This window comes from Emydura macquarii, unplaced genomic scaffold (genome assembly GCF_026122565.2).
Source record: "Emydura macquarii macquarii isolate MOO-44397 ecotype Brisbane River unplaced genomic scaffold, CSIRO-AGI_Emac_v2 contig_1045, whole genome shotgun sequence".
NCBI classification, from domain to species: domain Eukaryota; kingdom Metazoa; phylum Chordata; order Testudines; family Chelidae; genus Emydura; species Emydura macquarii.
In genome coordinates, this window is record NW_027131182.1 from 18,686,314 (window position 1) to 18,712,765 (window position 26,452).

Consider the following 26,452-nt stretch of genomic DNA (forward strand, 5'->3'; position numbering starts at 1 on the left):
AATAGAAGTATGATACCACTCAAAAGGGAAGATTATCTATTTCCCAAGGACTACTTACCTTGATCCCTGAAACGGCCCAAGCAATTGGACAGGTACATTTTAAAGGTTTTTATGACTCTGAACCCTTTACAGATGGTAATTTGGGCATTTACAGAGAGCAATGAAGAATAGCTCTCAAACATATTTTAAAAATCTATAAAAGTCACAGAATATTTTTCTGTAGCATCTGTAGAATACATAGCAGAGTGGTATAAATGTTTTATCGGCATTTATTTGGAACGCCTTTCATAGTTCATTCATGGCTTTAACACTCAAGAGTAATGCTCCAACCCAAAGTTTGTGATGATAAAACTGTTATATATGCCATATATTCTGTTCTACTGTCCCGATCGATCGTTCGATAGATAGATAGATAGATAGATAGATAATCTGTGTATATGCATACACATATATAAATGTAATTCTGATACTATGTTTTCACCTGTTCAAGTGTACACCCAAATTTATTTGTATATGAAAACTTATGAAACCATGATGGGTATTTATTATGAAGGGACCATAGAATAGCTCTTCTATGAATACAGGTAAATGCATATAAAAAGTTGTTATGAAAGCAAAATATTTGAGAGCCCCAATATTTAAATAATGATTAATGCTTTATGGGTTTTGTTACACTCATTAGTTCTTCTATTATTGCTTTAATGCTTGATGCATCATACCAAAAAATAAGGACTAAGCTATAGAACACAGCAGGGTGTCTATTATGTAATGTAATGATGGAACACATCAGTAGCTGGTTTTTGATTCAGGCCATTAACTCTGGAGGACTTTCGTTATTTACCCATAGTCCATATTCTAAAGTTTCAATGAGAACAGGAAGTTTGTTAATTCCTAAAAATAAGCATGCAGCACCAGGAGAAAGAATTCTAAAAGGAAGTAATAACTTATTAATTTGGTGTAAGGAAATAGTCCAAATATTTCAAAAGTTTCACTGAGAATAATGATTACTAAATTAGTGAGGAAAAATTAATGAAGTAACAAAATTAATCATTGATCTGTTTGATCTGAGGACTGGTATGAAATATTTAACTTGAAAAAGAATCTACACAGTGTGCTGTCTTCAGCTTTGTGGAGTGATGCTAGTGCTGAATTGCAGTTCTTGCTCTTTCAGGGCTTTCTCATCACAGTTGCTTTATGTTATTCAGGTAGTTGAAAACACATGCTGCATGTGGTACCAAACTGTTAAAAATGCTTTGAATTTCTCTAAATGAACAGGACTGATGGTGGATATTTTGGTCCATTTTCATTTTGAAATGTGCACAGTTTGCACACAATTTCTGTGCTTTTGCACACAATTACAAGTGTTGCATGCATGCATATAATCAGTTAGGTGTCTGAAAATGAATTTTCACATGCAATTGCCTCAGTTGCGAGAGCAGTCACAATAACTGTTTATGCATAATCTATGTGCATATCATTCTGAATATTTGAACTGTTATTTTTATGAAGAGGTAGCTTAGCAAAAATAATATATTTTTTGCCCATCAGAATTATTTGTGTTGTGGTAGTACCAGAAGCCTCAATCAGGTTTAAGGCCCCATTGTGGTAAGATGAGAGGGTCCCTGCCCCAAAAACTTAAAACCTAGGGAAAATTATCAATGTTTCTGTCCATCAGAGAATTAGAGACTTTCCATTTGTCAGTGACCAGGATGTGAGCGGTCTTGCCTAGAGGCTGGAGCAGCAGTCAGGCCTAGCGGACAGAGCAGGAGTCAGTAGCCAGAAATCAGAACCCAGGGTCAGAGCCAAGTTAACTGGAGCGAGGCAAGGCAGGAACAGGGCTGGGTTCAAGGTAAGATCAGAGCTGGAACAAGGCAGGAGCAAGGCTGGAAACAATCAGGTGCAGGAGCTACTGCAGCCATGGAAGAATGCTTTGAGCAGCACACAAACTGCTGCCGCTGCTGGGCCTAAGAGCTAGTCTGCTGACTCTTCCAACCAACCTGGTGGTATAGTCAATCAGACAGCCTGCTTCAGGCCTGCTGCACTTGTCAGGTTGGAAACTGCCGTTGCTGCAGGCCCTGATTCCTGGCACCATGTAAAAGAAACATGATAACTGCTGCATTAAAGAAACTTTTTTCAGGAGAAAAATGTTAGCGGTAAAAGGTCAGTTGAGTGACCCAGCTAAGCACATTTAAAGCCTTCCATCTATGTGGAACAAGCAGCTGCCAATAATCTCTTGGTTTCAGGGGCATGAACGGGAGGGAGGGGCAAGAAGGGGCATGTCCCCCCAAATCTGTGTGTCCCTGCAGCCCAAGGAGGGAGGAAGCAGCAGGGTGGCTGGCTGCCAGCTGAGCTCCTCCTTCTCCAGGGTGTCATTTAGGGAAGGAAGCGGGGGGCACCTGCCCTCCTTCCCCCCAGTTTCGTACCAGAGGTTTTCTTCCGGAGCCTGAGGCAGAGCTCTTACCTATGGTCAGTTTCCCCTGCTGCAGTAGCTCACCCACCCCTCCCATCTTTTGCCTCCACCAAATCAGCAGCAGAGATTATATGGCATGACAATCCTCCTAATCAATAGTAGTGTTCTAGTACCTAGGACAGTCGTCCCAGCTGGGGAACAAGTGCCTATGACAGCCAGGCCCCATAGCCAGGGCACTGCACAGTGAGCGAAGCATTTCGAGGGCTACAGCTGGCTGTGCTGTGTCCCCAGGGCCTCTGGGCACAGGGCAGGCAAGGAAGGGGTCAGTCAGGGTAGGAAGGTGGAGCACAGGGTCCCCAGTGGTGGTGGGGGGAGTATAGGGAAAGGAGAGGTGAGGGCATAGGGCTGTGCCTTGTGGGAAGGGGGCAGTGAGTGTGGGAGATGCAGCTGAGGGGGAATAGTTCCTGGGGCAAGGATCCTGAGGGAGGGGGAGCTGAAGAAAGGTGGGGGCAAGGAGCAGCTAAGTGGGTCTTAGGGTCCATTGCTCTCAGAGAAGCAGGGAGCATCCTCATCTCTCCCTAGGAAGAGACTGGGGACAGACCCTTCTGGTCCAGAACCATCATGTCCACTAGTGGATGCAGCTTCAAGGACACGTGTGCTGAGCTGCACATTCCAGCTGTGTGTGTTTAACGTGCCCCTCCAAAAGTGGTCGAATCTAATTTCCTGCACATACCCCTGCTTGGCGTAGATTGTAAACTCCCTTGTGACAGGGACCTGGTATTTTTGTTCAGTGTTTGTATAGACCCTAGCATAATCGGGTAGTGGTGCATGACTTGTGCTTCTCGGCACTATGGTAATAGAAATAGTTTGGCTTTCACTGATGCTGAGAGAATGATCAGAGATGTCTGCTTGCAAAAAAGGATATACTTTTCCCTGCTGAGATTGACATTTCTAAGATCTTTAAATCTGAATCCAACCAAAACCATTTTTTTTATTCTCACTTTACATGCTCCTTTCAAGCACTGCTACAAAGGTAGAAGCATGACACAGATAGTGAGGTCTGGTTCAAGCCATTGGGTTTGATAGTGGATCATTGTCATGGGAATTATTTAGCAAAAAACTATCATTTTTAAATCCCATTTTGTGATATATTCTATCCATCCTTTGTGTGCAATCTTAATTCTACCTTCTTGTGAGTACAACACAGTCTTTAATTACATGGTCGTGTAACACAAGGCAAATGTGTCCCTTTCCCAACTGTGAAGTACCTAAGGTACATCAGAGAGAGGTTTCCCATTGCACAACTTACCAAGTGGACATGAAATCACTCTCAACTCTCATTGCCATGTATGAAGTGCTTAGGAGTCCTTTCAGTGCTGCATGTGTCCCAACCAATTCACAGCAATATCTATCACTTCATTTTTTACTATACATTTAAGTTAGCTACTCATACATGTGCAGTGAATCATTCCTTAGCTGCACATTTTATTAAGTTAGCCAAAAAATCTACTCTGATTGATCAGTACACAATTTTCAGATGCTTAGTCATATGAAGACCAATTTCTGTATCATAAAAAGGAAAAGCATTTCTCCTCAGTGAGGATACTCACATCCCAGTAGTGATGGGTATATGGAACCTGAATAGAAGAGAATTCCATGCCAAATTTCCACTTCTGACCTTTAGCCCTTTTTAGCTGTAGAACTATTTTAAAAAGTGATGGCAAGAGTTTATTTATATAGCACAACACTTATATTTTCCTCGCTTTTCTCATACTCAAAAATGACTGAGCTGAGTTTGTTCAAACTTGCAAAAAATAATCAGTTTTGGAGCAAGGAAAAAAATGGAAAATTTTAGCCCAAAACGTGAGAGTTTGAGAGACAGAAAACAAGGAGTTAGAATAGAAACCACGAACCTTTACTATAGCAGTTGCTGATGATACTGCTATAATTATCTGTACTTGGTATGATTTCTTTTGTTCTCCTTACCATATGTGAGGAAATCGTGTTTTCAGATGAATGCCTTCATCAGAATCTGCATTCATCGTGTTACATGTACCCTGCTGAAATTATGAATATTTGATTCTTATTCTGTGCTAAATTCAAGGTATAATAAAGAAATGTAAAATTCTATAAAACTTAAGAAATGCTGTAAATATTTAGACTTGAATAATTTCAATATGGTATCTGTTTTGTCTGCTATATGTATATTGCCTTCTACAGTTGTTAGCAGATGAAAAGGGACATGTTCTTCAAAACCTAGAATTGTACTCAGCCTTTAACTGCTGAAGAGCCAATTTATGGTTGAATAGTGAGAGAACCACCAAAAAAACGTATGTCTGGAGTACAAAAATGTCTGTAATGTAGTAATGGATAATATATTATTTGAAAGACCTAAACCAAGCATACAATCTGAACAATGAGAGAGCTGCCACTAGAATGCTGTCAACAGTTTTGAGAAGCCTGCTTCTGTCAATGTAACTACCACCATGTCTTGTTCCTTTAGTTCTCTATCCCTTTGTTTTATATTGATATTTTTCCAGGAACACTGCTACATTGTCATGAGGATATTGTTCAACCTGAAAGTTGAATGTAGCTCCTGATGGATGTATTCAGCTGAAATGATATTTTCCCCATATACAATATGTAGAACAAAAGAAATCTCATAACCTCGTATATTGTAGAGGTGGTGACTTCCATAGTTAACATTGCATAACAGTTTCTACTCTTACTTCATGTTTTCATTTGCTCATAACTCTCACTTTTTCCATTCTTGTTCTCTCTCCAAAAGTTATTTTTTAAGCTTGAGCAAACTTGATTGTGCTATTTTTGAGTATGTGGGGAGTGAAAAAATATACACATGCTGCATCATATACAGTATTCATTATATATATATACACATATACGTATATGTGTATATATATGTATATATATATATATATGTATGTTTTTAATCCAAAGAAAGGCTGCATAGCAACTCAGGAGCCATAGGTTTACTATCTCTGGTCTAGGTCATTTTTTTCTGGACTCTCTTATTTCTCCATAATTTTGTCTGAAACTTAAATGTCAAGCTGTTAGGAACCTTATACACTGATATGATTAGAGAAAATAAAGGGAAAAAATCCCGTCTCTGTCATGCACATATTAGACTGTATGTGCACTTTCACAGTACATTCTGCTCTTGCTTTCATGTACAGCATTTCAACTAACTTGAAGAACTAATGCAAAAAATACAAGAGTTTCAGATCTACAACATGACAGATACATTTGAATATGCTTGGGTACATTTTGAGTAGTATATAACTGTAACATATTATAAAACTCCTAACACAGTTGTCATCCACAAAGAATTATGGGGCCAAATTTTGCTCTCGGTCACATAGTAACATGATTTCCATGGTATCATCAGAATAACTTTGGATTTACAGGGGTGTAACTTAGTGCAAAATTTGGTCTATTGTGAGGTAAGGAAGTGAGTTCTGCCAACACTTACTGTTTCTGTTGCTGCCAGAAGTAAGCCACTAAGAAAAAATGCATTTAAGAATTTAGAAATTCAATTAAACATTGCTTGTGTGAATTTGGCACCATAGTGAGAACAGAAGAATCCATGTGATGACACAAATAAGCAATTATATTATAAGGTGATAACATAATGCTATTTGTGCATCTTGCTGAAACTTGACATGGTTTACAGTTGAAAGAATGGTTTGCAGCCATTGTGAGTTCTCCTGGAAAATTGCACAAGATTTTATAATGTATTCACAATACACATGTGTTTCACTGCTAGTAATTTAGAAATCTGAGATTTATATCAGAGTGCACCATATATTACATATAAGTTGCTGTGTCTGCAGTTGGCATACTATGCTAATGAGAGACTAGAATTTCTATAAAAGCTATACTGGGAGCTTTGGGTAAACATTGGGAGAGCTGGTAACCCTTAGCTTCTTCTCTAAAGATGTGCCAGATTTGAATTAACTATCTTCACTAGTGAAGAAAAGCAAATTATTATTTTAATTAACTGTCTGTGTGAGTCACTAATACCTATGCAAAAGAACAATGCTACATTGGCAGGGTGGCAAACTAGGTTACTTCTATGTTTTATATTTTACCCAAAATGTCAGGAGCAAATACTAGAGATGAATCCTTTCATGGGCATTGGGAAAATTTTTTATTTTAAAAGATGAAGTGTTTACCGTAAAACTTGCTAAACAAAATCTTTCATTCATCTTTCCAAATTGTACAGCTGTCATGAAGCACTGTAGTTAGTTATAATGTGTTGCAATGAGCATTTTACCTGCCATGGCAGGAATACTAAAAGGCAGCTGCTGGAACCCATGAAAATTTCACAAATTGGTGGGATTGTCCCAATAGATAGTTCTCTCTCCCTTCCTTCTCATGTCTCTTCTTTTCTTTACTCTCCTCCCTTTCTCTATTCATCTTCTGCTCTCTATCTTTCCTTCATCTTCCCCTTTTTTCTTTCTCTTGCTATCCTTCCTAGTTCCTCCTTCTTAGAAGGTATCATCTGTAGACTGCAGCCACTAGAGGGTATTATGATCATATGCACACAATTGAGTAGGTTGACAATGACTTACCATCCAGTAGAGAAGTGCATGATGCAGGGACTTATCTATATAATTATTAAATATATGGTTTTGCTAAACGTAGTTACCCTTTTCCTTTCTCCCCACTCAACATCCCACTCCACAGAAATCCCCAATCCCATCTCCATGCAAAATAAAAAAGCACAGACTATGTCTTCAAAAAAGGACAATGTCTTTTTGCCATTTGATTCTTTTTGCAATCACAGTGGGTTTGATGGCACTTTTGTGCTGCAGAGCTGCGCTGCCTCAAGAGATCTGTTCAGGTAGTGTGGCTTAGTGAATAGAGAACTGGACAGGGACTCAGACCTGGCTTCTATTCCCAACTCTGCAATTGGCCTTGAGTGTGGCTTTGGGCAAGTTACTTCACAGCTCCACGCCTCAGTTTCCCAACTTGTAAAATGGAAATAATGATACTGATCTCTTTTGTAAAGCACTTTGAGATCTACTGATGAAAAATGCTATGTAAATTATATTACTAATTTACTAATTATTATTATTATTAGCTAGAAAACTGCTTCCCTTCTGCCCATTTTTCTGAAGCAGATCCTCTGTCTAGCAGATAGGAAGTGTAGTGCCAAGGCTTCTCCAGTTGCAATCCCATTTTGCCCCTTCCCACCAACATGCTTGGAGAGGAGGGTATCAGATGAACAGCCCATGCCCTCTTCACTGTGGTTGGAGGCACAATCTGAGCAGCCCTTACTTGGCTGAACAGGAGAGTAAATACATTTTAGTTGCCCTTACATCCCTGCATGGTCAAATTAGGGCTACGACAATATATGGGGTATATCAATGGACACAACTGGTTAACCAGTTCTTTGTGTTTACAGTCTATGCAGGAATCTAGTATAGGATATCTGCTCCTATTCATAGATTGTTATTCAGGGATATGGGTTTAGATACCCTGATGACAAGTATGGTAGAAAAACCTAAAGAGATTAAAATAGCACAGAATGGACACAGAAATAGTTTTTTTCTTAGCACAGAAATCTCCAACACCAAGGAGGAACAGCATTTCCATATCAAGCAGAACTGTTTTTTGATTGTTTGTTTCTTTTTGTCTTACCTCCCTCAGGGGATCATTGAGCTCATTGAGAATATTGTCCTCGTCAAAGATCTTGCCTTGGTAACGGTGTTCATAGTAATCATGGATTTTTTGGCGCATGTCAGCAGGTAACTTGTGAAATGACATGTACTGTTCCACTTGCTTGTACTAAAAAAATAAAATACAAAATAGAAAATGATGAAGAAAGTCAGTAAAAGGTCAGTCCATTATTCTTTTACAATCTAAAGCCATCTAAAGTGCCTGTAAAATGAAACCTAAATTATGCAGTTGCTTAAAGAAAAGGAAATGCAAATATTGAAAAGCTTCTAACATACAATAAAACTCAGTGTACTCATGGAAGATAAGGGATAGCACATATAAACTTGTTGTTTCCAAACACTGATAATTAGAACTGATATAATGTTATTGATAAGACATATCCATTAACAAAGAACTCCTATACAATATATTCAAAAAAGGCAAGTTAGGAGAAAGAACAATGGAGCCATATAAAGATATGACAGTTGTAAAAACAATCATGCAACAAGGAAATTTTCATTTTAAATGGTCACGCTAAACAAATCTGAATTATAACTGCCTAAAAAGTGAACATTCTAAACAGCGAACAGTGTAGCCATTTAGTGATTCATCTGTAATGAGGTTTATTTTCAAATGAGGATTAAAACAAAGAACATTCCAAGGAAGGCCATTGGTTAGTCCTTGATACCATATGTAAAGTAAGCAGCATATATGCTAACATTCTGTCCTCTGTTGCACCAATTATGGAGACGGGAAAATGTTCCATTCATGACTTGTACAAGTGAATCACAGTTTGTAATGAGTGTTGTATATACTTTATTAAAAGAAATTTGTATATACCACATAAATGAACCCATATGAATAGCTGGTAGTCTTAAGATTATCCTAGTGGCAATGCAATCACTAAAAATAAAGGAAATCACCAATTAAGAAATTAACATCCACAGCAACCTCAAAGCCTGGCTATCCAAACATTACAAAACACAAATGCACTCTCAGATTCCTCACTCCTACACCAAACTCCCTTTAATTTCCAACCTCAATGCATACATAGAACTCCTCAGAGTCTCACTAAATTGCATTACCTTAATTTCCAATTCAGTAAGATAGCTTCATTTTACCAACAAATGTGGTGTTACTGGAAAACTGTATATTGTGTTATTTCTGCCTCTTCAATCCTGTGGTTGGAGTTAAAGTTGCGCAATTTGAGGAGCTAGATGTGTTTTATTATGGATGATTAAAAAATAAATAAATATGAAAAGGACTTTCCTGTGGAATGGGGTACAGACTTAGAGGAATGGAGGATGGGACTTGGAATTGGAAAGCATGCTTGGAATTAGATCCATGGAACTAAAAGAGAAGTAACCTACCTTCCATAATCAGAGCTCTTTGAGATTTGTCATCCCTATCTGTACTCCACTGTTGGATAGGCATAAACTCTATGTGCCTGAGACCAGAAGACTTGTGCTAGTAATGTCCCTTGGTCTGTGCCTCTGCTTTTCCTCTCCTCATGTTCTGAATGAATGGCCTTTCCAATTCCTTCTCTACTGTGAATAAATTCTACAGTCTGAAGCAGAGGGGAAGGAAAGTGGGTAATGGAATAGAGATAGGGACCACGTATCTCAGAGAACTCCAGTTATGGAAGTTAGATAACCGCTCTTTCTTCTCTGAGCACTGGTCCCTAGGTATACTCCCTTGTGGGTGACTGACAAGAAGCATTCAAGAAGAAAGTGGGGTCTGATGGCCCTGTGGTATTGGAGACTATAGGACGATTCACTCAAAGACGCATTAGCTGAGGAGGCATGTACCAGTGCGTAGTGTTTTGTGAAGGTATGGATGGAACTCCATGTGGCTGCATTACATATACCAATGAATGGAACTTCCCAAAGTGAAGCTACTGAAGCGGACTTTGTTCTAGTTTAGTGGGTCTTCACTTTGTGTGATGGAGGAGCATCAGATAACTGGTAACACAGTAAAACACAGCCCAAAGTCCACTTGGTGGATTCTTCTCTGGTGTTGCTCAGGATGGTTTTAACAGCTGTTGAATGTTTCTGCTCTGGGTGTGACACTCATCCAAATACCAGGCCCCAAGGTGAAGTGGCTCCATTCGTATGCCTGACCCTGCCCTTGTCCTGCATCAGAAAGTATGGGAAAGATTGGATGCTGATCAGAGGACAGGATGATAGAGAAGAGAAGAGATGGAGAAGAATGGGGAACCAAAATTGTCTTGGCCATCTGGGAACAATGAGGATGATCACTGCTGCATCCTGTTGGATTTTTCTGAGAACTTGAGGTAAGGGTAGGATGGGAGGGAAAGGCATACATCAAACTTTCCATCCATGGAATTAGAAAGGCATCTTCTTTGGAGTTCTGACTTTGTGCCCTTTGAGCAATTTTTTGTTGTCTTGTGATACAAAGAGATTCAAAGACAGGGATCCTCAGTGCTCTTTTACCACTGAGTTGTGGATCTCATGTTCATGTTCTGTCAAGAAGCGCTGGGAGGTTTGGGGAGGGGGAAACAGAAAGATGCAGTAAATGGTAAATTAAATAATTTAAGCTCTGACCAGTGAATTTAAGCTGACCATCTGCACAAACAAAAAAGGTCATAAATAAATAACAATTTGGGCATAAGAGATAAAATGTAAAAAAGACTTGAGCAAGGAGGAAAAAACATAAGTGCCAGTGTGTGATTGGTTACATTTTGTTACCGAGGGGTATTGAATAATGTGGTAGGTTTAGCAGAGTTAAGGGAGGTAGCTAGTCTAACCTATATAATGTAAATAGAAAATAATGCTCTTTGGGAACCATCACTGGGCTGCAGTTCAACATTACACTGCTAGAACTCTTATCCCTCTTCATGCATATGATGTGCAGAGGCATCACTGGCAACCCCAGATGAGTGGATCCTGACTGGCCATCGGTGAAGTTTGTATATTGGGGGTGCTGAGCATAACAGATTTGCTTGACATATGTATTCTCTGTGTGTTGCTAATAAATAGATATTTACAGCACAGCTGTGTAAGGCGCTTTCACTGGGAAAAGATCCTGAGACCTGTAGAGCCCTGAACCCTGGGGGTACAGGCAGGTACTTAAATTGACCAGGTTTTTTCCTGAGCCCCGTGGGCAAGGGTAGGTGCCTTACACCATGAAACCTTGGAAGGAAAAGGGTGGGGGTACCCAAATTAACCGGGTCATGCCTTGAGCCCTAAATTTTTGTGGACAGCAGTAGAGGCACCTCTGTTAGTCATCACTGACCAGGAAGGAATGGGGTCAGAACTTTCGGTTCTTGAAGCCCAGAATCCGGGGCATAATTGGTGTCCCATACCAGAAGGGGTGGGTCCAAAAAGGGTGAGAGCCAAGTACTCACTGACTTGGCTAACTCACTTAAGAAATAATTAACTAAATTTTTCCATCTACCATATTTACAGTATATACTATTTAAAGATTCAATATTGAAGGAACAGCTCGTGAACACTGGAGGTTTCCATCTCGGACATGCAGTAGTAAGAAGAAACTGGAGAGGCAGTCAGTCCATCCACATCATGCCTTATGCCCTTGGTTCAGAGCATAAGAAAAGGAAGAGCACAGGCTTGGACCAGTGGACTCTACTAGAAAAAATCATCTCATCTCAGATGCATGGAGCACATGCATATCCCACAGTGGAATATAGGGACCAGTACTCAAAGAAGAACTAGGAAGCAGGTCTAGAAATTGTGACAGCAGTAGGACCTCGGAGTCAGAGGGAATCCCACTCCCCTTCCTCAGTACATCTTGCGTCCTGAGGTCTCCAGGCCTTCTGCCCTGTGTGCTTCCTTGATTCCATGACTACAGACTTGTCAGCTCCTCACCCAAACTGCTGCTATGCCCCTCCTCACTGATAACCCCCAGTCCATCTTGGATATAACTTATAGAAGAGGAATTCCCAATCCAACAGACCTTGTAAAATGTGTGTAACCGGACAAATCATACGAGGTTCGCTAGATGCAGAGCAACAAGCTTCACCAGTAAAGTGATTTGCCTGCATGGCTCCCTTTCACTTTGCCCCCTCCATGCCTCTAGCTGGTGGGCACTGAGTGGGAGGGGACAGGAGATGGGGAAAGGGGACAGGAGATCTGGAAGCTCACAGATTAAAAGGAGAGTGAAAACTACCTAGAAAATTGCTTTCTTTATTCTAATGGTCCACATTACAATTTTTCTTCTGGTGTATTTTCAAGCTTAATTAAGTGATCTTAACTCTGCTTTAAATGAAAAACCCAACACAACCTTCATTGTGATGTCTAAGGCATTCCCAAGAAGGGTATCACTATCATGCAATTAGAGGCAATATAACTTATGTGTCCTTTCCATTAAATATGTTACAAATCTTGCCCCTGGATGTGCAATTTGTAGAGGTGAAGCATGCAAATCCAGGGGGCCCTCTAGTATTAGAATCAGTGTTTACTTTGCAAGGGGTTACAGGATTTGATGGGTCTAAACATGTGATATTCTCTCCCTGCATGATGTGGTGACTAGCTTTGTGAGGGGTTAACAGTTCAGCAGCATGCAGAGGATACATTAATCTGGGTTAGCCTCTCTCTCTGCACTTCCATTTTGCAACCTTGGGGGAAGGATCCCTCCTCCTTTTACTCCAAAGAAATAATCAACCACCCTTGTCTGAGAGACTCAGGCTGTGTGCTTATGACTGGTTTGCCCCGTAGTAAGTGGAGCTGTAGCCATGTGTTCTGTTTGTAGCGACTGAAAATCAGTTACCCATTAAAAATAATGAAATAGAGTTATCCTACAAATCGGTTATAATTTATCTGCATAATGAAATTTTCAAATACTATATTTGAGTAATGCTAATAAAAAAATGAAATCTCAACATTTTGCACTAATAAAAAATGTATGCTGGTTTGAGATACATAAAATAACTTAGAGAGATTCAGAGAAGACTTTCATATACAAACAACCTTGAAGAAGAGAACATTGATACTAACAGCAATTTGCTTTGTCAATAATTTACACCATTCACTGTCATTAGTGCAGTTATTTGTGTTTGAATGGGAATTTTCTCCCACACAAATCAGCTCTACTTTCTACTTGAGTCTGTGCTTAGCATATGACAATTTTAGTGAGACAGAAATAATAAAGCTAATAATACTTTCAAGTTATAAACTGCTTGTTTATCAGTGGGTCTCCAAGTGCTTTTACAAGAATTAATTAATTAAACCTCACAATACCTTGTTTGAAGGAGGTATTATTATACCTCATTCACAAAAATGGTAATGTGAAGCACACAGAGATTAACTAGTTTGCTCCAGGTCTTTCTTTGAGTCAATGGGAGAGCCAGAAATAAAAATTATGAATTGACTCTCAGTTTCCTGCACTAACCATTACAAAATACTGCCTCCTTTGTGATATTAGACGTGTAATATTATGAGTAGAAATTGTCTAATTTCAAATGCACTTACAAGTGTCGCCAATTCTTGGAATTTTATCATGAATCTCATGATATTAGGTGTGTTTCTTAAAGCTCTATCTTATGATGATTTTGTGAGATTCTTAGCCTTCATTTTTTTTTTAAATAGCAAGTTTTTAGCTCTCATTGGTGTGGAGAACAGCCTTAATGTTGAATACTAAAAGCTCAAAAGGCAGAAGGCAAGTAAAATGAATTCAAGATTTATTATTTTTAAGATTCTCAGGATTTAAGTCAATCTTACGATTTTTTGCATGGCTTGATTAATAATGTTTGAAGGCTTAGATTGTCACTGCTAGATATTGGCAGTTTGACATCAGTTCAGATGCTGCTGGAGGACATCACATTCTGATCAGGAGAAAACGTGAAAAATGGTTAGAAAAAGAATATAGGAGAAAAACAGCAAAACACGAATACAGACTCTGTATGTGCTGTACAGTCATGCCAGCCTAGCCTGGAGGAGAGGTTCTTTTACTCCTAATTAATAGGATAGCCTTTTCTTTAGCTACGAAACCATTTTTCTGATACTTTTGTTCAGCTGAATCAGTGTTTTAAAACATTTATTCTCATTTTCATTAAAACTGTACACAGCAACTACACAGCCAACTGAATTGTCCTCAGGGAAAGAAAACATTCAGTTAAATTAAAAACTGAAAGGAGTAAAAGATTAATAAATTCCCATTTGTTCTGCGCACCCAAAACTAGTTTGAGAAATGTCCATTAGGTTCCCAAGGTTTGCCCATCTGAAAGTGGGAGTTCATAATTAGTAATAGGTGAATCTCCAGTGGTAAGGAGTAACACTTTAAAGAAGCTTTGATTAATCTGATTTTATTCTGCAATCTCAAACAGCCTTGATTAACCTCCAACATCTATCTCCTCCCTGACTTCCAACTGTCCTCTTACAGAACTTATGAAGATTCCATGGAGTACGGGAAAGGAAAAGGGGTGTGCTCTGCCTGCTGGGCTCTGGTTAGCTACTTTAATCACACCTTGTATATTTCAGAGCCTTTTGGTCAGAGGACCCCAGAATGCCTTGATGTCCTCTACTTTTGATCCCGAGAGGTGAAGAGCCAGCCAATCAAAGCCTGTGCAGATAGAGAGATTTTATCACAAATCTTCTGAAGCTAGAACAATATTCAGTTTGTTTTGGTGAAAAATTTCAGATAAGATTCAGGTTTGTCTTATTACACACAAACTGGTTATTCAGTCCTCAATTATTACTTCCTTGCAGGAGGGAGTAAGGATAAAAGATAGATGTGGTGTGCATTTGTCAAGGTGCATAAATGTGAGAGCAAGGGAAGGCAAGATGTTGCAAATATGCTGCAAAAGAGAGCAACATTGGAGCATAGGAATTGCCACACCAAATCAAACCAGTGGTCCATCTAGTTCAGTATCCTCTTTCTAACAGTGATAAACATCAAATGCTTTAAAAGATGCTGTAAAAAACCTCATAATGGAGTGTTGTACATAAAGTGTGTATGTGTGTTTGTTTTTTGTTTTGTTTTGTTGATTTTCAAAACAGCTCGCCTCTCAGTCATATGTCTAAAATATGCTGGCCTCTCTTGAAAATCTGACCACTTATTAGATACCTAAATGAGAATTGTTAGGTGCTGACATTTTGGAAAATCTGACTCTTAGCACTCCATACTGAAAAGTACTCAGCACTCTGGTCCTAAATCCAACAAACTACACATAAGGACAAGCTTAACCTAAGAATAAGAACATAAAAACGGCCATACTGGATCAGACCAATGGTCCATCTATAATTCAACAAATCAGGGGCAGAATGCGGCAACAGTGACAACTACCACAGTTGGACTTTAAATTTGCAGAAGACCACAGAGCTTTACATTTTAGAAGCCCTATAAATTACAAGTCTAATTTAAGGTCTTTTCTTTAAATTTAAGTTTCCCTCTCTTTCCATTCGAGGTAGGGGGAAAGCCTGGAAAATGTAAACTTTGACAATGAGGATTGAAAGTTTGATACAGTGATGTTTTGTGTGAGTTATTTATGTTCACCCTATAATGGACCAATGCTGACTTTTGATACTCGTTGAACTCACAGCTTTGGGTCCTTCAGTGTTTTGGAAGAACTGAGATTGATTCATCACTTTAGGGGGATAACTTTGTCTGGAAACCAGTGTCTGAAAAACTGCCCCTTAAAAGATGTTAAAAAAATTACAGCTCATCTAAATATATTATAGAGGTCTGGATTTACGTGCTCTTCTGGGATTGTACAATGTAATTTTAAAACAGGAGGATTGTGTTATTTTTATTTCTTATGTTTACTATTAAAATAGAAAGAAAAATACATAAAGATCTCACTCCTTTGGGATTATTTATATGTGTCTTCTTTTGCACCGCATCAAGAACATTAGCAGTTATGAATTATAAATATGATAACAGGAATAACTGATAAGCCTCTTATCCAGGATATAGTGAGTGTTGATCATGCCATGATCATGGGTATTTGTGTTAAAAATATATAATCTATCTACAGTACTACACACGTATGCCATAAATAATAAGAAATAATAAAATATAATCCAGTGGAAAAAAACTACTGTGCAAATGCACCATGTAAATAATAGCATTGCATCCTCAGGGATCACTTTAAAATTCAATAATTTGTCCTTGTAATTATGTTTTTTAGAGACATAACACAACTTACAGGGACTAAATTTATTTAAAACAAATGTGGTTATAAAATAAAGAAAATGTGGGAAATGGGGAGAACTGTCAAGGCTTTTATATGTCAAGTAACAGCAGCAAGTAGCTTCTATTTTCCATCTTAAACTAGAATTGTAGACATTGTCTTAACCACAGAGGTGCAGTAATTGGGTTCATCTCAGGATTTCAGTAAGCCAAACATAGTTAGTCTGGTGAAGCTCAATTGAAAGAGGACTGCTATGGACCACAGAACTACTTAGATAAATGCAGATTTATTTTTAATAAAACAGGACAAATAAAGCCTTTTCTCCTTTCCCTAATCTGTCCAGTGTCACAATTTAGCCTGAGATGACTGTGCTGAACTACATTTCAACTTTCTGTCCTGTCTGATAGTTCTATAACAATCTTGTCTTGGACAGGCTATGACAAAATGTTAAATAAAAAATCTATGCTAAAATATTTTCAGATTCTTCAGTTTTTTACCATTCCAAGTAGCACATGACATACCACAGTAATGTGTTTTTATAAGCACACTATATTCATACTGCAACCCTTATTTTTAACAACTTTCTCGTGTTAATATTAGACCTGGTGAAAGGTCTCTCGTTTGATACCCAGGGACTGAAGTCCTCTCTTTATCCACAGAACAATAAACGAAGGACAGTGATGAAAAATATTAAATTTAAAAATTAATTTCATGTCCTCTTCTGGCCATTTCTAAGAATTGCATTTAGAGTTTTAAAATATCTCCATCATGTAATTCCTAAAAGTAATAATCTTGTCCAGCTTTAATTAAATACAAAAGAAACTTAATGGAAGTTGCAAATGTTTCACTGAGCTATAAATGAGAATGTGATTTTGATATCCGTTTCATTTTTGACTAAGGGATGATATTTCTGAATGTTTATTTATCCTAAAAATGAATTACTCCTTCTTCCATTGTTGTTTACTTACCAAGACCAATTATGCAGTTGCAAACACTGTGTTAATTACAGTGTTCTTCACCAAAACATTCAGTCATGTATGGGATCAAAACATTCCAACTGTTAGAAAGAGATGTTGTTCCAAAGACAACAATTTAATTATTTAGTAGATCTGGGAAGTATAGTAATATATAGTTTTGTTACTCAGGATACTGATAACAGGACATAGAATCTTTCCTCTCTGAGTTGCCAGTTCAACTTTAGTCCAATTCAGTCATGAAAACCACTTACCATCTGATGGCACTTTGAAGGCAGGTGATGATAGTGCAATTCCCCAATTATTTGTATCATGGCTGGTATTAACTGGCAGCCTACATAGTTGGTTAGGAAATTTCCATCAAAATGTTTTTTTGTCAGAAAATGCAGTTTCTGCTAAATTGAAATTTTCCATGTGAAAAGTTTGATTTTTTCCCAACATTTTTTAATTTACCTTCAGAAAAATAAAGTAAAATATTTTATTTTAGTTTGTTGAACTGAATAAAAATGTTTTGTTTGGATCAGTTCAATATTAAACTGTATCCGCTTGAGCTGCCACAGTGCTTCATGGGAGCCGTAGTTTAAATCCCCATTCCGCTATTCTCTCTGCGTTGGATTCCCTGGTAAGATTCCATATCCCATGATGCATCACAGTCTGCCCTCTGATTGAACTGCTGTGGTGCATTACTGGAGATGTAGTCAAGCTGGGGAGCCTCCCGAATTGAGGGGAACGGGAGCAAGATGCTCTGAAATGACAACTCCCTTGAGGGACTGCAGCAGCCAAGCAGACACAGTTCAAAGTAAAAGTTAGCCAAAATGAAAAGTTTAGCCATTTCTAAATAATTTTTTTCTGAATTTCCCACTCCATGAAAAATTTTGATATTTCAATTTTTTGTCCCAATTCAGGATGAAAACAAATAATATTGAAATTTCCTGTGGGACGGAAATTCTGATTTTCGACCAATTCTTTGAATAGTGAAGTCAAGCACTGAATGAGCGTAGAGACTGAACTCCATGATTCTGCAGCAAAAACCTGAGACTCATGACATTGTGCCACAGAGAAGAGTTGCATTGACTATGGTTCTATGTCCTGTTATCAGTATCCTGAGTAATAAAATTATATACTACTATATACTATAATAAAACTATATACTATAGTTCCCAGCTCTACTAAATAATTTAATTGCTATCTTTGGAACAACATCTCTTTCTAACAGTTGATTCCATACATGACTAAATGTTTTGGTGAAGAACACTGTAATTAGCACAGTGTTTGCAACTGCATAATTGGCTCATCCACTCTTTGTATAGGACTAGCTGCTCTTCTCTTCTTCCTTGTCCTCCCACCTTCAGTAACCACCTGCTGTGCCCCTTCTTCATTTCCAACTTCACAAACCTGTTTCTGAGCTCTATTTCTCCTTCACTAGCCCGTCTTTTCCTCTGCCAGTCACATGCTTCCACTGGCCATTTTCCTCACCCAGCAGTCTCCCCTCAGAGCTCATTGGTCCTGCATCCATCTGCAGGTCTGGGTTTTTCCCTTCAGCCTCCTCATTCCTTTGATCCATCATCTGTTCGAACCCCCTTCTAAACTCAACCAGAGTTTCCACCTGCATCTCCAACCCTCGAATTGTCTCTTCCATCAGCTCTATGAGGCGGCACTTCATACAAACAAAGTTCTTTTGAGGTACCCCCTCTAGGATCATGTACATCCCACAGCTTCTACATCTAGTTATCTTCATCGTCTCTTCTACTGCTTGAGTGACTACCCTTACTGCCTCTGTATCTGTCATAGCCTTTCCCCCTACTTCCTGTTAGTGAGAGACACAAAAACAACCCCCCCCCCACTAAAATAACCCCCAATGAGCACCCCAACAATACCAAAACACCACACACTCCCTCCCAAAACTCCAACTTCCCTGTTTTCAGCTCTGTTTGCTGGATCCTGTGCAGCTGCCTGATTGAGTGGCTACCTTTATAGCCCCCCTAATTAGGGAAGCCCCATACCCTAATTAGGGTCAGCTGATCTCAGTACACCACTCAGTACCAGTCCTGCAAACTGAAGGGGGGAAAAAACGCTGAAACAAAACAAAACAAAACAAAACAAAACAAAACAAAACATGAAATTGCAAGCCCGTTAGCAAGGATTTTTAATGACATCGAGGTTAACGGTAATTGGGATAAAATACAACACGGCTTTACAAAAGGTAGATCGTACCAGACCAACCTGATCTCCTTTTTTGAGAAGATAACAAATTTTTTAGACAAAGGGAATGCAGTGGATTTAATTTACCTAGATTTCAATAAAGCATTTGATATGGTTCCACATGCGGAATTATTAGTTAAATTGGAAAAGATGGGGATTAATAAGAAAATTGAAAGCTGGATAAAGAATTGGTTAAAGGGGGGACTATAACAAAGTGAAAGGTGAACTGTCAGGCTGGAGAGAGATTACTAGTGTAGTTTCACAGGGATCGGTCATGGGACCAATCTTATTTAACCTTTTTATTACTGACCTTGGCACAAAAAGTGGGAATGTGCTAATAAAGTTTGCAGATGACACAAAGTTGGGAGGTATTTCTAATACAGAGAAGGATCAGGATATCATGCAGGAAGGTCTGATTACTGGTCTGGATGACCTTGTAAACTGGAGTAATAGTAATAGGATGAACTTTAATAGTGGAAAGTGCAAGGTCATACATTTAGGGACTAATAACAAGAATTTCTGCTATAAGCTGGGGACACATCAGTTGGAAGTGACAGAGGGAAAGGACCTGGGTGTATTGATTGATCACAGGATGACTATGAGCTGCCAATGTGATGTGGCCGTGAAAAAAGCTAATACAGTCCTTGGGATGCATTGGATGAGGTATTTCTAGTAGAGATAGGGAGGTGTTAGTACTGTTATACAAGGCGCTGGTGAGACCTCATCTGGAATACTGTGTGCAGTTTTGGTCTCCCATGTTTAAGAAAGATGAATTCAAACTGGAACAGGTGCAGAGAAGGGCTACTTGGATGGTCCGTGGAATGGAAAACCTGACTTATGAGAGGATATTCAAAGAGGTTGGCTTGTTTAGCCTAACCAAAAGGTTGAGGGGAGATACGATTGCTCTCTATAAATACATCTGAGGGATAAATACCAGGGAGGGAGAGGAATTATTTAAGTTCACGCTAATGTGGACACAAGAACTAATGAATATAAAGTGGCCATCAGGAAGCTTAGACGTGAAATTAGATGCAGGTTTCTAACCATCAGAGGAGTGAAGTTCTGGAATAGCCTTCCAAGCGTGGGGGGCAAAAAATCTGAGCTTGATAAATTTATGGAGGGGATGGTATGATGGGACAGCCTAGTTTGGCAACTGACTGATCTTTGACTACTGGTGGTAGATAGGCCAATGGCCTGTGAAGGGATGTTAGATGGGGTGGGTTCTGAGTTATTACAGAGAATTCTTTCTTGGTTGTCTGGCTGGTGAGTCTTGCGCACATGCTCAGGGCTCAACTGATCACCAAATTTGGGATCGGGAAGGAATTTTCCCCCAGGGTAGATTGGCAAAGGCTCTGGGGGGTTTTCACCTTCCTCTGTATCATGGGGTATGGCTCACTTGCTGGTGGATTCTCTGTACCTTAAAGTTTTTAAACCATGATTTGAGGACTTTAATAACTCAGTCAGAGGTTAGAGGCTTATTACAGAAGTGGGTGGGTGAGGTTCTGTGGCTTGCGTTGTGCAGGAGGTCAGACTAGATGATTATATTGGTCCCTTCTGAACTTAGAGTTAATGAGTCTATGAGATATTTTAAAACTCCAAATACAATTGTTAAAAATGGCCAGAAGAGGACATGAAATTTATTTTTAAGTTTAATATTTTTGTCACTGTTCTTCATTTATTGATCTTTTATTTCTGCAACAGCACTGACTATAACTGTTAGAGCACAGGTTGAACATAAAGGGGAAATGTTTTCATCAATAGGAACAATAGGGAAAACAATCATAAAGACTATTTTAATGAATTAAATTGTTTGTCAGCTTTAAGGAAAATAAAAATTAAGAGAAGATTTGCAAAAGTCAATATGAAGGCTACAAAATGAAGATGCATGATTAGCATTTTTATTGAGAGCACCTTGAATGGAAGCATTTTACAACAATAAAAGTGCTGAAACACTTTCTAAAAACTGATTTAATTAAAATCCAAATATTCTACTATTCATAACCGCACAAACAGTATGTTTAGACTAGTGTTGATAAAAAAAAATCATGAGTAATTTTCTTGGCAAATTCCCCTCTTTTGTGTGGGGCAGGTCATCTGCAAACAAACTATAATTTACATTAATGTTTGATGTTTTCACTTATTCCACATAATTTTGTGAATATAAATTTCAGCCAAAAGACTGCGTCCAAAATATTAAATGGGAATATTTATGTTAGTATTCAGTAGTCATGATTCACTAGCTGAGCTGTGTGATTAGCTGGCTAAAGTCATATGACCTGGTAGTATGGGTTAATTTATCTGGAAAAATAATAAGGCAAACACAAAATGTCCAATACATTTTTGAAATGTGCTGGGGACATCTTTAGTTTCAGAAGGTGGAGGAAATAACCAGGAGGGCAGTCATTTTACTACTAGATTCTAGCAGGGAAGAATTGGTGATGAATCTGAAGGTAGAAGGTAGTGTGGGTGAAGATGATCATGAAGTGATAGATTTCATGATTCTAAGGAAATGAAGGTATGACAGCAGCAGAATAAGGACAATGGACTTCAAAAAGTCAGACTTTAACAAATTCAGTAAACTGATAGGTATGGTCCCATAGAAAGAAAATGCAAAGGAAAATGGAGTTGAGGAGAACTGGCCATTCTCAGAAACAATATTAAAGGTACAACAGCAAACTATCCCGATGTGAAGGAAAAATAGAAGTAATAGCAAGAGGCCAATATGGCTCTATTGAGAGCTCTGTAATGATCTAAAAATCACAAAGGAGTCCCATAAAAACTAGATACATGGAAAAATTGTTAAGGATGAGTACAAAACAACAAAATCAGGATGTAAAGAAAAGAAAGTGAAAGGCTAAGGCAAAAAATAAAAGGAGTTACAGCTAGCAAGAGACATAAAAAGCAACAAGAAGAGATTCTATAAATACATTAGGAATAAGAGAAAGACGAAGAAAAGTGGAGGTTCACTAATTAGAGGAGAGTTAATAATGGATGGTGTGTTTAATGCCTATTTTGCACAGTCTTCACTAAAAAGGTAAATTGTGATCAGACACTTAACATAATCAATATTAAGAACATGGGACAAGGAACACAAACCAGCAATGGGAAAGAAAAGCTTAAAGAATATTCATATAAGTTAGATGTATTCGAGTAGGAAGGTTCTGACAAAATTCACCCATGACTACTTAAGGAACTAGCTGAAGTAATCTTGGAACCATTAGCCGTTATCTTCAAGAATTCATCGTGGACAGGTGAGCACCCAGCGGATTGGAGATGGTAAACATAATACCTGTTTTTAGAAGTGGTAATATACAGAACCTGAGAGATTATAGACCAGTGAGCCTAACTTCAATTTCTGGACAGATACTGGAACAAATTATTAAAAAATCGATTTGTAAGCACCTAGAAGATAACAGGGTGATAAATAACAGAAACCAACTTAATTTCCTTCTTTAACGGGGTTACTGGCCTAGTGTATATGTTTGTGTGTATTTGGGGGGGAGCTACAGATATGATATACCTTGATTTTTATAAGGCTTTTGACATAGTCCCACATGACAAAAACAAACTAGAGAAATTTGGTCTAGATAAAATTACTTTAATGTGGGTGCACAACTGATTAAAAAACCCTACTTAAATTGTAGTTTTCAATGGTTCACTGTCAAAAAGGGAAGACATATTTAGACATGTCCTGCAAGTGTCTGTCCTGGGCCTGATACTATTCAATATTTTTTTAATCACTTGGATAATAGAGCGGAGAGTATGGTTATAAAAGCTGCAGATGACATGAAACTGGGAGGAGTTGCAAGCACTCTGGAGGACAGAATAAGAATTAAAAATAACCTTGACAATTTGGAGAACTGGCCTGAAATCAACTAGATGAAATTCAATAAAGACAAGTGCAAAGTACTACACTTAGGAAGAAAAAAATCAAATGCACAAATACAAAATGAGGAATTACTGGCTAAGCAGTAGAACTGCCGAAAAGGATCTGGAGGTTATAGTGGATTACTAATTGAATATGAGGCAACAATGTGATGCAGCTGCAGAAAGGCTAATATCTCTCTACATATTAACAGGAGGCAATTGTTTCTAGATATTAACAGGAGGTAATTGTTCTGCTCTCCTCAACACTGTTGAGGCCTCAGCTGGAGTACTATGTCCAATTCTGGGTGCCACACTGTAAGAAAGATGTGGACAAATGGACAGAGTCTAGACGAGAGCAGCAAAAGTGATAAAAGTTTTTAAAAAACTGACTCCTGAAGCAAGATTAAAAAAAACTTGGTATGTTCAGTCTTTTGGGGAAAAAACCAAAAGACTGAGGCATGGGACCTGGTAACAGTCTTAACGTATTTGAAGATGTGTTTTATAAAAGAGGACAGTTGATGATTTTTTTCCATGTCCACTGAAGGTAGGACAATAAGTAATTGGATTAATCTGCAGCAAGGGAGATTTGGGTTAGACGTTAGGAAAAACTTTCTAAATAGAAGGATTGTTAAGTACTGGAACAGTTACCAGGGAGGCTTGATGTCCCATCATTGGTTTTTTTAAGATTTAGTTTCCATGGGATGTCTCTGTGTTGCAGAAGCAATGATGTAGACTGCAGCAAACGCTATAGTCAGTCACTGCTTTTACCAGAGTGAGGTAACAGACATTTCCAGAAAACAAACTGAGTGCAGAAGTGATGATTGACACTTGTCCCCATTTGTTCAGAAGCCTATGTCAAGTGACCTGGTGGTCTCTGTTCTGTTCCCCGGAAGACAGGTGTCCCTATCAGAAGCATTACAGCTGGCACTAACTGGCACCCTTGCTAGGTGCCAAAAGAGAGATGAGTGAGGATGAAGACTGAACTGATTGCTTTTACCCAAATGGTCCCCACCCTGCTTGGCAGGCACAATGCTGGGGGGGAGAGCTCACACTACTACTTCAATCTCCATTCAGTCTAGGCCTTTTTTTCATAGGCACTTGAAAATTAAAATTAGCCTCCCAAATATATACACAAAAGAAAAAGAAAAGAAATTGAACAAATTAACTAGACATTTATAAACTTCACTTTAGGCTCAAACCCTCTCTCCCTATTCATGGGTGCCTAGGACCCAGACTGGTAGTGGAACCAATGCAGTTTAATTCCATGAGGGGCAAGGAAGAGACTTTAGAGTTCCTTTGGTGTGTAAAGTCTATGCCTACACCATACTGTGCAGCTGAGATTTGCGGTGGTTTCATCTGTGATAGCATGAAGGAGGGATAATTTGGCCTTTAATTCCTTGGGACCTGGATCCTGGTCCTATTTAAGTCAATGAGAGTTTTGTCATTACCTTCATTAGGGGCAGTACTGAGTCTTTATTTTTAGGTAAAAGGCTGATCTGTATGGTAACTGGCCAAGAAAAATGAATTCAGGAAATTCACTATACTTAATTAATTTCTCAACCGCTGTAATTGAAAAAAACAATAAGGAGAGATTGTGTATTTTGTGGCACTTGAGAGGAAATGTTTGATTACTGTCTGTAAGTAAAATGACAGCAGGAAAGCATTCTTGCAAGCAAAAGAACTCTTTGGGGGGTAATTAGTGAAAAAATAGATATTGCCAAAAGATGATGGCTTTTAGGCTATAAAAAATCATTTCATTTCCATCAGCGATAAAGAGCAGATGGAAAGACACATCATACACCTCTGGAGGTAACCAAAGGAGTTATATATTATATTTAGGACACAAAATACATAAGGAACTAATCAAGATTCTACTTGCTTTCACAGTCATTAAGCTCCACATTGCACTTCATACCTTGATCTCTAGATGATAATAAATTATATTTTTCTGTGAAAATGTCCAGTGTGCTAAGTAGAGTAGCAGCATAAGGAAGGGAAGCTACAGGAGTGCCCCTGTTTTTTTAAAATTGATGTCAAAATGAAAAAAAAAAAAAAATTTTTAATGATGTTATGGGGCTAAGGTCTGGGCATTTGAAAATGTTTTTTATTTAAAAAAAAATAACTTTAAATAACATTAAAGGAAGTTTTGAGACAAAGTTATTTTGAACAAAAAAAATCAAAACATTTTAAACTCTTTTTTAGAATTCCTTGTTTCCCTGATCAAAATAATTTGGCAAAACCTATATGAATTTGCTAAACATTTTAGTATTGCTGAATATTTGTATTTTTCTGTATCCCCCCACAAACACCCCCCCCAAAAAAAAATAAGTTTTGCATAATTGTTTTTGCCCAGATTTATCTATGAGACTAGGGATGTGCCCCCTTGTGTTCCACATTTGTGGAATTAATTGTCTCCTAATACTGGAACCCCTACTATTAGGGTCTGTCTAAAATGCAACGTGATTGCAGCATGTATAGACATATCTAAGCTCAGTTTGATCTAGAGGGAGTTAGCTGATGTGACTGCAGAGACATTGGCCATTTTCTTTGCAAACTTGTGGTGATTGGGGGAGGTCCCAGATGATTGGAAAAAGGCAAATATAGTGCCTATCTTCAAAAAAGGGAAGAAGGGGGACCAGGGAACTGCAGACCGGTCAGCCTCATCTCAGTCCTGGGAAAAATCATGGAGCAGATCCTCAAGGAGTCCATTTTGAGACACTTGGAAGAGAGAAAGGTGATCAGGAACAGCCAGCATGAATTCACCAAGGGCAAGTCACGTCTGACCACCCTGATTGCCTTCTCTGATGAGATGACTGACTCTGTAGATGGGGGAAAGCAGTGGACATGATATTCCTTGACTTTTGCGAACATTTTGATACAGTCTCCCACGGTATTCTTATCAGCAAGTTAAAGAAGTTAAGGGTTGGATGAATGGACTATAACATGGATAGAAAGCTGGCTAGATCAGCGGGCTTAACGGATAGTGATCAACGGCTCGATGTCTAGTTGGCAGCCGGTAAGCAGTGAGATGCTCAAGGGGTCGGTGCTGGAGCCAGATTTGTTCAACATCTTCATTAATGATCTGGAGAATGGGATGGATTGCACCTTCAGCAAGTTTGCAGGTGACACTAAGCTGGGGGGAGTGGTAGATATGCTGGACAATAGGGATAGCATACAGAGTGACCTAGACAAATTAGAATATTGGGA

The 26,452-nt window shown here is 38.6% G+C and overlaps 1 protein-coding gene across 1 annotated transcript in view; it reads right to left on the reverse strand.

The window, feature by feature from the left end:
- The window catches only part of HCN1 (hyperpolarization activated cyclic nucleotide gated potassium channel 1), a 276,543-nt gene that overhangs the window by 49,421 nt on the left and 200,670 nt on the right, over positions 1-26,452 (reverse strand). The window contains exon 5 of the mRNA XM_067545675.1: positions 8,075-8,221. Within this exon, the coding sequence (XP_067401776.1) occupies positions 8,075-8,221 (147 nt within the window). The remainder of the gene's footprint in view (positions 1-8,074; positions 8,222-26,452) is intronic.